Below are 13,880 nucleotides of genomic sequence, written 5' to 3'. Positions count from 1 at the left end.
TACGTCCTATCATGTAGAATCAGTATTGGTTAGTGTATATTGAAGGCCAAGTCTCCAACGTGATCAGAAGATGAGTCCTCAAGACAATTTTAGGGACATTGAAGCTCAGGCCATAAATGTACTTTCTACTATTCTTAATTAAAATGGAGAAAACTTTGGCATGAAGCTTGGCAGTAGATTATCAATAATACAAATGAAGGTGTGAATTTCCCATAAGCCTCTGCTTTCTCCTCACCACATAAGCCCTGAATCGGGGTGACTGGGACATTTTTGCGGTCCAGTTATTTCCTACCATTTGCAGAAAGAGTGGAACTGACTTTTAACTGAGTAAGAATATAGTCACGGAACTTCTAGCACTAGCTGGCCCTTCATAATGATACCATGTTCTAATGGAAGATGCCTAGAAGGTAGTGAAAGAGAACCAACTTTGATAGTCCAGGAAGTCAATTTTAAGTATAGTTTGAAATTTTATCTTCACAAAATTCCATAGATACCTTTTTTAAAACAATCATTTTCAAACCAAGGCTCAAAGGGAGTGTGCACTTTCATAGTGAGAACAAATAGCTTAGATGGACAGGTCTCCAGTCCGAAGCAGAGCTGGGAGTGGAGGCTGCAAGGCTGTGGATCTCGCCTATTGTACACTTCTGAAAGTGTTGATTGCAAACATGCACTGGAGTGGTCAGAGAGGTTATCTTTATTTTTCTCCATTAGCTAAGTATTAATAATACTTAGTCTAATAATGATAAAATACATTTGTTTTTATTTACGTATTTCAAGAGTAGGCAAAAGCTGTCAATTATACAGCTAGTGGAAATCTGTTACATATATTTGAAAAAACCCCAGCTTTTCTAGTTGTTTCTGGTGGATTCCCAACCATAAACATTTATTATCTAATTGTAGTTTAAAATATCTGCATTGAACAATTTATATTCAGACAAGAGTAACTCTAGTTACTAATAATTGAAGGACGTCAGAGATATTGGAAAGATTATTCTTAATTTCTATGATGTTTACCCCCAAGTTTAAAGAAATAGATCAATGTTGATTAAATTTTATTTCTCTACATTTGCTCATTTGAAATTAAGGGGAATCAAACAACAACAACAACAAAACGTGGTGGCATATGCCTTTAATCCCAGCACTTGGGAGGCAGAGGCAGGTGGATTTCTGAGTTCGAGGCCAGCCTGGTCAACAGAGTGAGTTCTAGGACAGCCAGGGCTACACAGAGAAACCTTGTCTTAACAACAACAACAACAAAAGTAAGGGGAAGTATTTTGTATATCGGCAAGATTTCCTTGTAAATGGCCTGAACTACTGCTATATTCAGTGTCCCCAATGTTTGACTTATTCCACTACCTAGGCCAAAAGTTTTAGCTTCCCTCGTCTTCAATTATTAAAACACTATTCAGTTGTTATCTTGGTAGGTCACCATGGTTGGATTTATCTGATAGCATAGCTGAAGGCAATCTCCTTATTTTTTGTTGTTTGCTTGTTTGGTTCATCTAAGGTTGTGGCTTACACTGCCCTGGAACTCACTGTGTAGCCTAAGCTGGGCTGTAACTTGTGATTCTTTTGCCTCAGCCTATGTTGTGCCTACAGCACAGCACGTATGGCCAGGCTCCTTAATGAGTATTTCAAAGGGTACTTAGACTTAGGTGCCTCTTATTCCACTTATTTTCCATTCCCCTCCACAATGCCTGAGTGCCACTCTAAAACTTCATTCTTATTGTCAAAAAGAAGGGGGCCATAGTCACCTGTGGTTTTCTCCCAAACGTTTGGCACTCAGGGTCTGCTTACCTTCTGCTTCCTGACTCGCTCAGCTTCTTGAAGAGTAAACAAAAGTGAGTTAGGAGCCCAGACATATTCTTTACTTCTCTGCTTCCCCTTTTGTCTACCCCATAAAAGATAATGTGTGTCTTCAAGGCACACTTTTCGTGTTTGAGTGAGCACTAATTCATCTTCTCTCTTTTGTACACACCTTGGAGTTCTTAGCATTTCTCTACCATGCACTGGGGAAGAGACAAGAGAAAGCCTGTCGTTGGTGTGAGAGGATTCACACTCACTCCCGGGCTCCCTTAGATCAGCAGGGTGGTGGATGTTCCAGAGGTCGATTAGGTAGGACTTGAGGGAGGAGCCTGCAGGAAAGAAGTAGTTCAGGTCTGCTCTGCCTAGAGGAAAGCAATCCAGGGAATAGTTTTGGGGAAGGAGCTGCTTCTTTTACTTGGAACCACCCCTGTTTCCCAGATAAAAGATGAAAGGAGGTCCACATGCTTCAGCGAATACCCTCAGTATAAATGATGACAGGCTACCATTTGTTTATTTATCCTTTTCCTCCTTTAACAGTTCCTCAAGATATTTTTTATACATTTTAAATGTATATTATCCTATGTTTTAAATTTTTTCTTTTTTTTCTTTTTCTTTTTTCTTTTTTTTACAGGATGGAACATTCATTTTATTGACCTAAATAGTTTTTTGAGTAGTGTTTTTTGGAACACTTAACGTATAAAGTGTGTTACAGTTCTTACAATCTTGATATGTACACAAAATATTTAATAATTGAAGACCAGGTATCTGTCAACACAATTATATCAGCTTATAGTAAGCTGATACCAGGAACCATTTTGAGAGGAAGAGAAGAACTCAAGAGATGGAAAGATTTTCTTTTTTGGGGGGGGGTATGAAATCAATACTTTATTCTTTCCAGAAATTAAATATACCCTACCATAACTTTATAAATAAAAAGCCCATCCAGATAAATACAGTAATTGGATATCATTATATGTACAACATAGACTATTTACTACCCGCCTACATTCTCCTATAGATACACACACATGCATATATATAAATATCATATACATATATACATATATATCATAAAGAAATACCCTTTTTTGTAAAGTTGCATTTACTATTATTTTGGGTTTTTTTTTTAGCACCCAGCTTTGTAATTTTATTTGTTAATAGTGAAGCTTTAAAGTTAAATTTGACCCATGAAAGACTTAAAAACTGTGAGCACTACAGTCATAAAGTCGCTTGCTAGTTTTTTGCTGATGGATTTGCTATTTTGACACTTTGTGTTAAATCATGGATTTAATATTGTAACTGTACGTATGTTTTTGGTTTTGAAAAGTAGAATTTTTAATATTTCAGAAATATTAGTTTATATTTGAAATAAAGAAGGTCTGGTCAGTAAAGCCAGTGTGAAATCTTGTTACCTAAATAGATGAATAACTTGGCTTCTCTTTAATGTTACCCAAGGCCTTGATGCTAGCACACTTAATGCTGAATCTCTTTAAAATCATGTGGGTTTATAACTTGTTCCCTTCAAGGATCCTTTCTTTCTTTGTTCTCATGCTTACTCCTTCCTCCCCTCCCTCCCTTATTCAGCTTTTCATATTCAATTTTGCTGTGACCCATCAGGAACTAACACCATTTGAATAGCTTCAGTATTAGAAATAGCAAGCTATTGCAAATGTGCCAAAAGATGAGTCTTGTGTATTCGGGAGGGAAAAGGGTGAGTGTCCAGAATCCTGAATGATTAATGACTTCCTCAGGCTATGCCTTCATGCTGTCCACTGCAGGTGCAGGGATCTGTTATCAGCTGGCAGTGAGCAGCTGTCCAATTCTGCAGCCTGTTGTTATTAGACAGTGTATTTCATATCAGGGCCACTGAGGTAAAATCCATGTGGCAAGGACAATGTGAATCAAACAAGATAAATATATGACATCTGGTGGGAAGAAGAAGAAACCGAGGCCACCAGGGAGCTTTGTAGAGTACACTTCCTTCTTTTCATGGTTGTATTCACAGAATACCTGTAAGGCTACTTTACCCACGAGAAACACATTTATGTCAGTCTAAAGACCATACATGTCACTTTAGATTTTTCTTCTTTCCTCCATCCTCAGCCATCCCTCTGGGTATTCTAGTTGTTCGTGGAGACTGTGATTTGGAGACTTGCCGTATGTACATAGACCGCCTACAGGAGGTGAGTTGGTTTATCTTATTATTTATTCTCTTCAGATTTTCCCTTAAATAATTACCAGCTATATACATATATTCACATATATGTATACACATAAATACATATACACATATACATATGTACATATACACACGCATATACACTTATACATGTGTTTGTGTATTTCTCAAATAATACATGAGATGAAATGGCAGCATGGTCTAGTCCTTTACAACCTCCTGTTTCTACTGTTACTTCCCTATTCTGGTTGCTGTGGGAGAGGACCTGCTGGGTTAACTATAGGTGCTCATGTCTTGGTATATTCCATGGCTATATTGTAGCTTGGAAATTCTGCCTCCTTGACAGGCTCCATAGCTCTATATTTTTAGCTATTCAGAATTTCAAAAGAACTAATAAATAATGAAGGAAGTTAGAGCTTTGAGGCTACCTGATATTTTGGGTCTAGCACAGACTTCTGTCAGAGAAGTCTAAAATTTTTTTTTAATGAAACTTTTTCCACAGGAAAGAGAAGCTTCTTATTAATGGGAATATATCAGAACCAAATGGACACTTTGTTGACCTGTATACATTTTCCCTTCACTTACTCTTGCCACTGAGTCACAGGAAGGAAGCAATCTCATGTATGCCTTTCTTATAAGTTTGTCCTGTACCAGCAAATCAGGTGCACCCAAACTCATTACAATCACTCTTGGTTATTTTGGCAAAATGGTGTATATGTAGGTATGGCAGGTTGGGGCAGGCAACTCTCTCCATCCCAGGAGTGGTGGAGGCATAAACAGCTCTCTCCATCATGGCTTCCAGATGGAAGACATCTGTTCTCATTAAAGTCTCTTTCCTCAATTGGTGTTTATTCTCCTAGAGGAACAACACTGTTCCATTCAACACATAATGCACAAATAAGCACAAATAAATTATAAATGAAGCTGATGTATAGTTTTTAAGTCCTGATAACTTGTGGCCACTTGTCTTTGAATATTACATCACATATCACTAGAAATTAATTTAGGTAGGAAACACATACATCTGTCCTGAAAATTAATTTTTTTCCTTATAATTTTTAAGGGTAGACATGTAATTATAAATCAAAATGTATTTAGTGATAAATGCCAAAATTTGAATACCAACATGAATGATAAATTCAGTAAAATTTATAATTGTGGATTTGTTTAGCTATTTTTGATGTGGTTTTATGTAATTATTTTTATTTAAAGAGTAAAATATCTGTGAATGTTTTGACATGCAACTTGGGTCCTAATCTGAGTTTAAAGAACCCATAGCATCTCGTTTTTTAAAACAATACTTCATTTTCTGTGGAATGTTATAACATTAAACCTGTATTTTTAAAAATGGGATTTATGGAATGGGGAGATGACTTGCCAGTTACCTCTTTGTGATGGCAAAAACATGGTCTGTGATTACCTTTTCCTGACTGAGGTTTATGAAAGAACATTTGCTGATCTTCCAGAGGACTGGTGTTCAGTTCCCAGCATCCATAGTATATGGCTCATAACTGCCTATAACTCCAGCTCTAAGAGATCTGACATCCTCTCTAGTTTCCATGGACACATACACATGGAGATATGTAGACATAGATATAAATACAAGTGCAATAAAATCTTCTGGAAACGTGACTCATAACTGATACAGTGTCTCTTTATTTAAAACATTAATACTCAAGTATTAATACTCAAAAATTAATACTAGGCAGCACTTCAGAGTGGCAAAACACGTGGCTAATTAGTTGACTTTATTGAAAATCAACTTAACCACCTGTCACACTAATATTCAACTGAAAGTAGATTTAGAAGGAAAAAGAAAAGAAAATGGATATCAATTAGTATAGAGAAGTGACTTTTAGAAGTGACTTGTTCACAGAGATGACAAGCTCCTGCGGGAAGCAGGTATAAGGACAGAGGTCCCCAGGACTGCTGACATTGCACAGAGCATCAGCATAGTCATTAGCGAGGAAGCCTGAGGCTTGTGACAATGGGGATATCATCAGTCCAGTCTCCTCTTTGTGATGGCAAAGACATGGTCCGTGATGACCTTTTGCTGACTGAGGTTTATGAAAACCGTTGCCGAGCATCCTGTACGTGTATGGTAGCACATACTTAGTATAAGATAAATTCTAGGCATTTAAGGTGGCCCAAGAGGATTTCTCTATAAACCAAAGAGTTTAGATACAAATGAAATCGGATTTCCACTTAGTATAACAAAATCACTGGTTCGACGTTACTAGCCTAAGCTGTAAAACACAAATGACCCATCTTCTCTCAGTCCCAGGTAGTACGCTTTCATTGTTTCTGGCATGAACTTCATTGGACATCCATGAAGCACTAAGACACTCTCAGATGAGCGTGGTGACATTAAATTGGGAGTTCATTTGGGGGGTGATGGGATGTGGAATGGCTAGTCTATCTAACTGCAAGGTATATATTTTCCCCCCAATTTTTTCATTAGGACTTGCAGTCAGTTTCTTCTGGGTCACAGAGAGTTCATTACCAGGTAACTCATAATTATTTCTCCTTCCTTCCCTTTCTCCCTCCCTTCTTCCCTTTCTCCCTCCCTTCTTCCCTCTCTCTCTCCCTCCCTCCCTCCCTTCTTTCCTTTCCAGACAGCTGCATCCTCTCTTTCACTACATATGCAATTTAGAGTCCTCATATTATCCTGGGATAGACTTAATCTATAAAGAACCCAATGAAGTATTATTCTGGTTATTTTGCATTTTCCTGACTTAGTGCTATTCTGGTCTAGTATAAAAACATATTGTAGTTATTCTCTCAGATAATTTGGAAAAAAATGACCCAAATAGAGTGCTTTTAGTCACATATACCAGAGATCTTAATTCAAGTGGGCTTAGCAGGGAAAATACATATTGGGTCACATAAGCAAAATGCTAGATCAAGATGGGGTTCTATATATCAGTCAGTGATGGTTCATTCTCCATTTCCCTGCTGATCTTCATAAAACGGGCTTCTGCCATGGCTGTGTACTGGATGGAATCTGATAGGACCACTCATCAGGGGAACCAATGGTAGGCCTTGGCTGCTCCTCTTTGGAAGTGCAGTCTCTTCCCTGCTCTCTGACCTTCTTCTGCTGCCCACGTCTCCTTTTCTGTCCTCTTAACTACTCGGTTTCTCAGAGGCTCAGTCCACAGTTATCTTCCGGATTGTAAAGGACCCCTGTGATTCTCTCTGGCTGGCACTTTCCCTTGTCCCTTCCATGCTGAGAGGGCTGTATAGGGGCCATAACTTTTCAACAACTTCTCCAAATGAGAGCTCTGTAGATCATTTTATGTCTCCATATGACAGGGAACTTAAATGCTGACTTGGTTGCATAATGAGGACATATCATGAGAAATGCGTGATCTAATTGTGAGGTCGCCACAGAGTGGTGCACTTACACACAGTAAGATAGAATGTCATCAGTGGTGTTGGGAAATACAATGCTGTGGCTGTGTATGCCCTCATTTAATTCACAGGGGTTTAAGTGCTTACTGTTCCAAACTTGAATCTTCCAGTATACTATATTTTTATGTAATTAATAACAGCCATGTTTAAAGAAGACCTTGAAAGTTGTGGCCTGGGTAACAGTCTTTTCCTGTTGAGATGTACCCTGCACCCTCAACCCAGTCAGTGACCACAGGACAGGGATGGCCTCGGTGTTTTTATTTGTGTGTTTATGTCTCAGCCCTGGCCTACTATTCCAGAAGAGTCAGTCACATCTGTCTGTGACTGCAAGGAGAAGTCACATAAGCTGACACTAAGATAATGAACCACTGAACCACTCTAGGATGCTCTATATCAACATTTTAAAGGAAAATTTACCAGCCTTTATAGGCTGGAATTGCTTAGCTCACAGGTGCTATTAGAAATTAGACTGAAGAAAGTCTATTGTTTTAGCAAAGGTTTCTAATTTTTCCTCTTGGAAATTTTGAACTTTTCCAATTTTGCAAAAATACTTTAAGCACTGATCCTAACAAGTTTTAAGAAACTCATGTACTGATGCCATACTATCCTGTCATGTAGACCATTGTCATTTTTATGCACCAGTGTTTAGTATGGGTCATTTGAAACCATAACTTCTTTATACCAGTTTGCACCCACATGGACTAAGGATAAGTGACACTCTAGAATATGACAGGGTTTTTGTCTAATTTACTTTAAAGTAATGACAACATAGAAAAATATTAATGACTTTTTCAAAGTATTTTTGTACTTTATGAGTTATATTCAAGTCAAATCTTGGTGTTATCCTGCTGGGTTATAAGTGTCACATCAAAAGCTTTTGTGCATTGAGCATAGAGAATAACAAGGATGGTGATCCAGGATGAGTATCAAGTCATTAATACTAACAAGGATAGTGATCCAGGATGAGTACCAGGACATCAATTATTAACAAGTATGGTGATCCAGGATGAGTACCAGGACATAAATACTAACAAGGATGGTGATCCAGGATGAGTACCAGGGCATAAATACCAACATTCCCTTATCTTGCTAAATGAAGGAACAGATAATTAGAAATCAGGGGCCTTTGGGTAATAAAGTAGTCCAGGATCTTCTCCTTAGCATGCACATATATATGTTTATATGTGTGTACATGTATGTATATTCATACACGTGTATGCACCTGTGTGTGTGTGTTTGTGTGCATGACAGAGATAGTGAAAGAGACACACACAATGAGAGAATTTGCTAGAATTGCCCTAGCGCAAGGTGGGGTCTCTCCAGCAGTAAAGATGAACAGGTGGAGGCAAGAGATGAACTTCCACATTTTATTGAGATCATCAGGGGAAGAATGTGTTAGAAGGATGAATAAAGACTTCCACTTTCAGTCACACTGCTTTTGAACCTGTAAGAATCCAGGAGATTGGATGAGCAATATTAGTGAGCAATAATAAGTTGGAAATATGAACAGTGAAGCCCTCTCAAAGTCCCAGGCTCAGAGATGGAAAGTGTTGGGGAGTCCTGAGCAAAGTGGGGAGTCCTGAGAAAAAGAGTGGTGAACTGCTGGTTAGAGCTCATCTGGGGTGAGCTTAGCTGCTGATGAAGGAGACCTGTCTGGGGTCAGCTTAGATGATGAAGAAGCTTCACCACCATTCTGAATGTTCTCATCAGCCAAAGACAGAACACTAGATTGAAAAATGACCAGGCATAAAGAGCCATAGAAACTGGCCCGAGCAGCAGAGTGCTGCTGAGTGAGGAGAAGGTGGCATCTGACAGCCATGCAGAGACTGCTGGGAAGAGCCAGGAGCAAGGAACACTGCCAGGTCCCTTTGTGCTGTGCATTGACTTCTGCATTTTTCCAAAGAGCAGATGAAATATATGGGTGTTGGTGCCATTCTTTTTTATGTAGAGCGTGACAGACCAGTGATGGGGAATTTAATACTAAATTTTGTTTCCTAACACAGAAACCGTAATATCAGAATATCCAGACTATTATTGCTGGGACTGGGTAATGGGGGAGGCTTTAAGACATGGAACTGCAGACTGTCACAAATACTCTCTAATGCACTTTATTCCCTATGAGAGGGGGAATGGGTACACACCAGTAACTTAGAGCAATTTGGCAGATTGTTGTTAGGCCACTGATTGCTAGCGAGGGTTTTAGTTGTCCTTTTATTTCTTTTAGTTTTTTTTTTTTTAGATAGAAAAACAAACGAAAACAAAAAACGAAACAAAAAGCCCCTCAAAGATGTGCATGTGCCCAAGGTGCCTTGTTAGTGAGCCACATGGCAGCTGTCACCAGTTCACACATTCCCTTGCTTTTGTGTCTTCCCTTTCCAAAGTTGCAGTGAGCTGCCAGCAAAGCATGAGGCCTCAGAAGTGACAGCTCACATTAACCTAACAAGGCAGTGTGAGCCGTGCAGGAAGGCGCTGGCTGTTCATAATCTGCCGAGAGTTCCAGCACACCCATCTCTGATACCAAAATATAAAGCCCCTCCGCACAAATGGTGTCTGCTGTCATTTCTAACTGCCAAGTGTGCCTTATGCAGGTTCATATCTTCTTCATGTTGGCAGATAAACTGGAATGTATAAATAAATTAGATTTTATTTTATAAACAGTGCTCCTTGAAGCCAATTGTTATCCGATAATTCTCTTCTTTCTTGGAAATAATGTCCATTTTGCCCCAAGTCATGAAATGAGAAGGGAGTAGATTGTCTTGGCGTGAACTGAAACCAGTCGGCAGGTTAGAATTAATTTATCTTAATCCACCAAAGGGCAGAACTTAGGAAAGAACTTCATTTTAAATTGTGTTTGTTTTCCTTTTGTGATTGGATTATTGTCATGATTTTTTAACTAAGGAAGATTTCTGATCCCAGTATAAGGCATTTAGCAGTGCCTGCAGATATCTCTTGGATCCACTGAATAGAATATGTATGAATCCAATGCAGGAAAGTCTCCTATAGCAAAGTTTTACCCACCCTCAGATGTCAGCAGTGTATTGCCAAGAGTCCCTGAAATCATCGTATTTTTGCTTAGGACACAGTGAGGCCCCATGGCAGCTGTGAAGCCTAGGGGAGGAAAGTAGGAGGAGAAAGAAACTGGAGAAAGCACAGCTAGCAAGAATAAAGACAGCCATAGCTGTGGCCAAGTGTATTCAAGGAAGCCAGGTGTATTTAGGTTTAAAAAAACATTTCGCGTAGACCCCAAGTCCCAGCATTTCTCCCTATAAACAATTAAACACTGTCAGTTTAACTTGACTGATTCTATTGATTATCATAGCATTCAATAGTAAGTGCAAAATGTATTTATGCAGGTGATCCTTTAAGTGTCAGTTAAGAAAAAATTATGAAAACTTCAGGAAAATAAATGGGACTGGAAGACATAATATTAGGTATATATTGTTATCCAATATATATGATTTTATTGATTCACAGCAACCATTATCTATCTATCTATCTATCTATCTATCTATCTATCTATCTATCTATCTATCTATAAAAACATGTATATTGGTCATATATATGTGTGTGTCTGTGTATGTATGAATGGATATTGTTCAGAGAGACACGTACTGTGTAGTCTTACTCATATCTAAATCCTAGCTTCTAATTGTTAAGTGAGCATGCCTGGGCAGGAGTACACGTGAGTGAAAGCCAGGAAACTATAAATGGGCAGGGGAAAGAGAAGTTCTCAGAAAAGAGAGTGGAGAGTAATAGAACAAAGAGGAAGGGAGGAGTACGGGCCAAAGGATAGCGGTGAAGAGGGAGATGAGGGGAGAGAGGGCCTGGAGACTCCACCCAAATAAAACATGCATGAATATGTCATATGGCAGCTGGTTACTTTGTTGGATAAATTAAAACATGTAAAATTAAAATATCTCTTAAAAGAAAAAAGTAATAGGTATATAGATCTATAGACAATAGAGAATAAAGATAGATAAGAAGTGTGGATGGATAAGAGGCACGTAAGAGAAATGTGATCATGGACTGAACCTTATGGAATGAAGCACCAATTCCCAGCTCAAACAACTGCTGTTCAGTTTCTGTGAAAGAAGAATCTCATTCACATTCCAGGTATATTAAATGCTAGGTGAATATTGCCTAATTGCATAAGCTACTGGAGTGTGTAACGGGAATGCTGTGTGCATTAGTTATGCATAATTGAATATAAATTAAGAGCAGTTTTTGCATATGCTTGCCAAGTAGTTGTTCAGAGAAGAACTATATTAATTATATATAATTAATACTAGATGGATTTCAGAAACACATGAACACACATGCATTTCTATGAAATTAAATTCTGCCTGATAACTAATACCTAACCCCTTGTAAGAGAATTTACTCACCTTTCTTTCTCCTCCAATCTGAGTCATTGTCCACATTGCATTGGAGGATAACTGTGAATCCATGATTCCTCTTTGCCAGGTACTTGGTGAGGTCACAGAGAGCAATTTACAGGATGGAAATACATTGCCCTTAATGGGTTGCTCATGAAGGTTGTGTTAAATTGAGATTGTGGCTTATTCAGTGTTAACTCTCTTCTAGCATCACTGTCTCTCACATGTATTCTGATTACCTTGTCTGAGTAGAAGAGAAGGATTTCCCCATTGGATTTCCATGAGGTCATCCAGTAAAGTGAGTTTCATGATCATGGTTTAAGTTGTAAATTCCTCTTTGGCAACGTGCTTCTCGCATTCTTTTTTTTTTTTTTTAACCTCTCCAATATATATTTCTTTTTGATACCATCGAGGTTCATTTGATAGTTCCCTGGGCTTTCCTAAGTGAGCCATCTGTGTTGTGCAGTCTATAAAGGTCTTGACCTCTATTAGTAAGCTCTTACGTCTTAGGTCTGAGGGCCCAGGTCACTGGGGAGCCTATTTCTTTACTGTCCCATGTTAAGAACAATGGCACCATGCCCACCTTGAAATCCTGGAGCCCTGGCCTGCCAGAGATAGGGAACATGGGGAATCTTCTCTGTCTGAGCTTCTCCTATCAGTCCCAAGATGGAGGGGAAGATTCAGACCCCCGTGAGACAAACCTCCCTGGCCTCAGCGCAGAGGCAGAGAGACTCCTGAGCCCTGAGCAGGGGTGGGTATCGGAGAAGGCTGCCTTCTCCCAGGTCTGCCCATCTCCTCCTTCCTGACCTCCCTCCCCTGTCTTCCTTTAGCATCTTTGATTCTTTGCTCATTGGCCACTGTGTTCATCCTGGAGGTTCCCCAGCAGTGGGGGGAGCCTTTTCTCCCCATCCCTTAGGGCATGGAATGACTGTGGCTGCCTGAGCCCAGACAGGGAGCCTGGCTGACAGCTTACCCTTGGGTCCTCCTTTGTTGCCAGTTCATTAACAGCAAATAAACCAATTAAATGGAGACTATTCAAGAACTTTATTTAAAAAAACAATAAAGAATTGAGCTTGGCTTTTAGCTCCTTGAGCTTTTAGCTCCAATCATTCTTGGCACTTTGCTATTGTGATGGTTCCCCACTTTTCCCTGTCTCTATATAGAGTTAAACGTTAGACAGATACATCATATACGCATGTAAGTTCATTGTTAATATGACATAAATTTACAGTCCTTGTATACTCACTTTGCATATTGCACTCTATTTTGTCTACTTTTGCCAAGTCCATTGCCAAGTTCTTGAATAGTCTCCATTTAATTGGTTTATTTGCTGTTAATAAACTGGCAACACAGGAAGAGCCAAGGGTAAGCTGTCAGCCAGGCTCCAGTGTCTGGGCTCAGGCAGGCACAGGCACTCCATGCCCCAAGGGATGGAGAGAAAAGGCCCCTCCCTTTTAGTGTACCATTACTGTTATATCTTATGAATAAATGAATTTATAGCTCATTCTTTCCTTTCAATCATATATTTCCAACCCCTTGATAAACATTTAAGTGATAGTCAGTTGCTGCTTTGTTTTATGAAAAATATTGTGAGAAACATGAAGTTGAACATATAGCCAGATCACATGTTAAAACTTGCTCTGATTGGCCTTATGGGTATGGGACCTAGGCCTAATACAAGTACAGTACTCACACAGAACATATAGTGATTGGATTGACAGAACTCTCTTTCACTGATGGTGGAAAGTGTCTTGCCTTTGGGACTGTTTCCTTTGCGAGCCCATTGACCACCATATTTTCTGTGTGACTCTAAAGCAACAGGTGCCGTGGAATAAGAAGTGGGCAGAAAGCATGACTGGAAAATTTGAGAGGGAAGGATCTGAGTTACCAGGAGTGATTTCTCTGGCAAGAAGCAAGGAAGGTTTAGTTGACTATTGATAGTAGCTGAATCTGTGGCCATGCTTTGAGTGGTAGCATGAGGGAGGTCTTCATTCCCATCAAGATCACTCTAGATGTTTTTCTATTACAACTTTTGCTTATGCTGTCTAGGAAGTTTGCTTTCAGATGTGACATTTCATGACTCTCCTTCAAACCCCAAATAGTTCTAA

General features: G+C 39.2%; 1 protein-coding gene across 6 annotated transcripts in view; it reads left to right on the top strand.

Moving 5' to 3' along the window:
- The window catches only part of Dgki (diacylglycerol kinase iota), a 456,269-nt gene that overhangs the window by 356,962 nt on the left and 85,427 nt on the right, over window positions 1–13,880 (top strand). For all 6 annotated transcript variants that reach the window (XM_031381541.1, XM_031381543.1, XM_031381545.1 and 3 more), the window contains 2 exons: window positions 3,910–3,989; window positions 6,447–6,491. In XM_031381541.1, coding sequence (XP_031237401.1) covers window positions 3,910–3,989; window positions 6,447–6,491 — 125 coding nt within the window. The remainder of the gene's footprint in view (window positions 1–3,909; window positions 3,990–6,446; window positions 6,492–13,880) is intronic.

This window comes from Mastomys coucha, unplaced genomic scaffold (genome assembly GCF_008632895.1).
Source record: "Mastomys coucha isolate ucsf_1 unplaced genomic scaffold, UCSF_Mcou_1 pScaffold20, whole genome shotgun sequence".
NCBI lineage: Eukaryota > Metazoa > Chordata > Mammalia > Rodentia > Muridae > Mastomys > Mastomys coucha.
The sequence above is the reverse complement of the archived record's forward strand: the minus strand, read 5'-3'. Positions and strand labels throughout refer to the sequence as shown.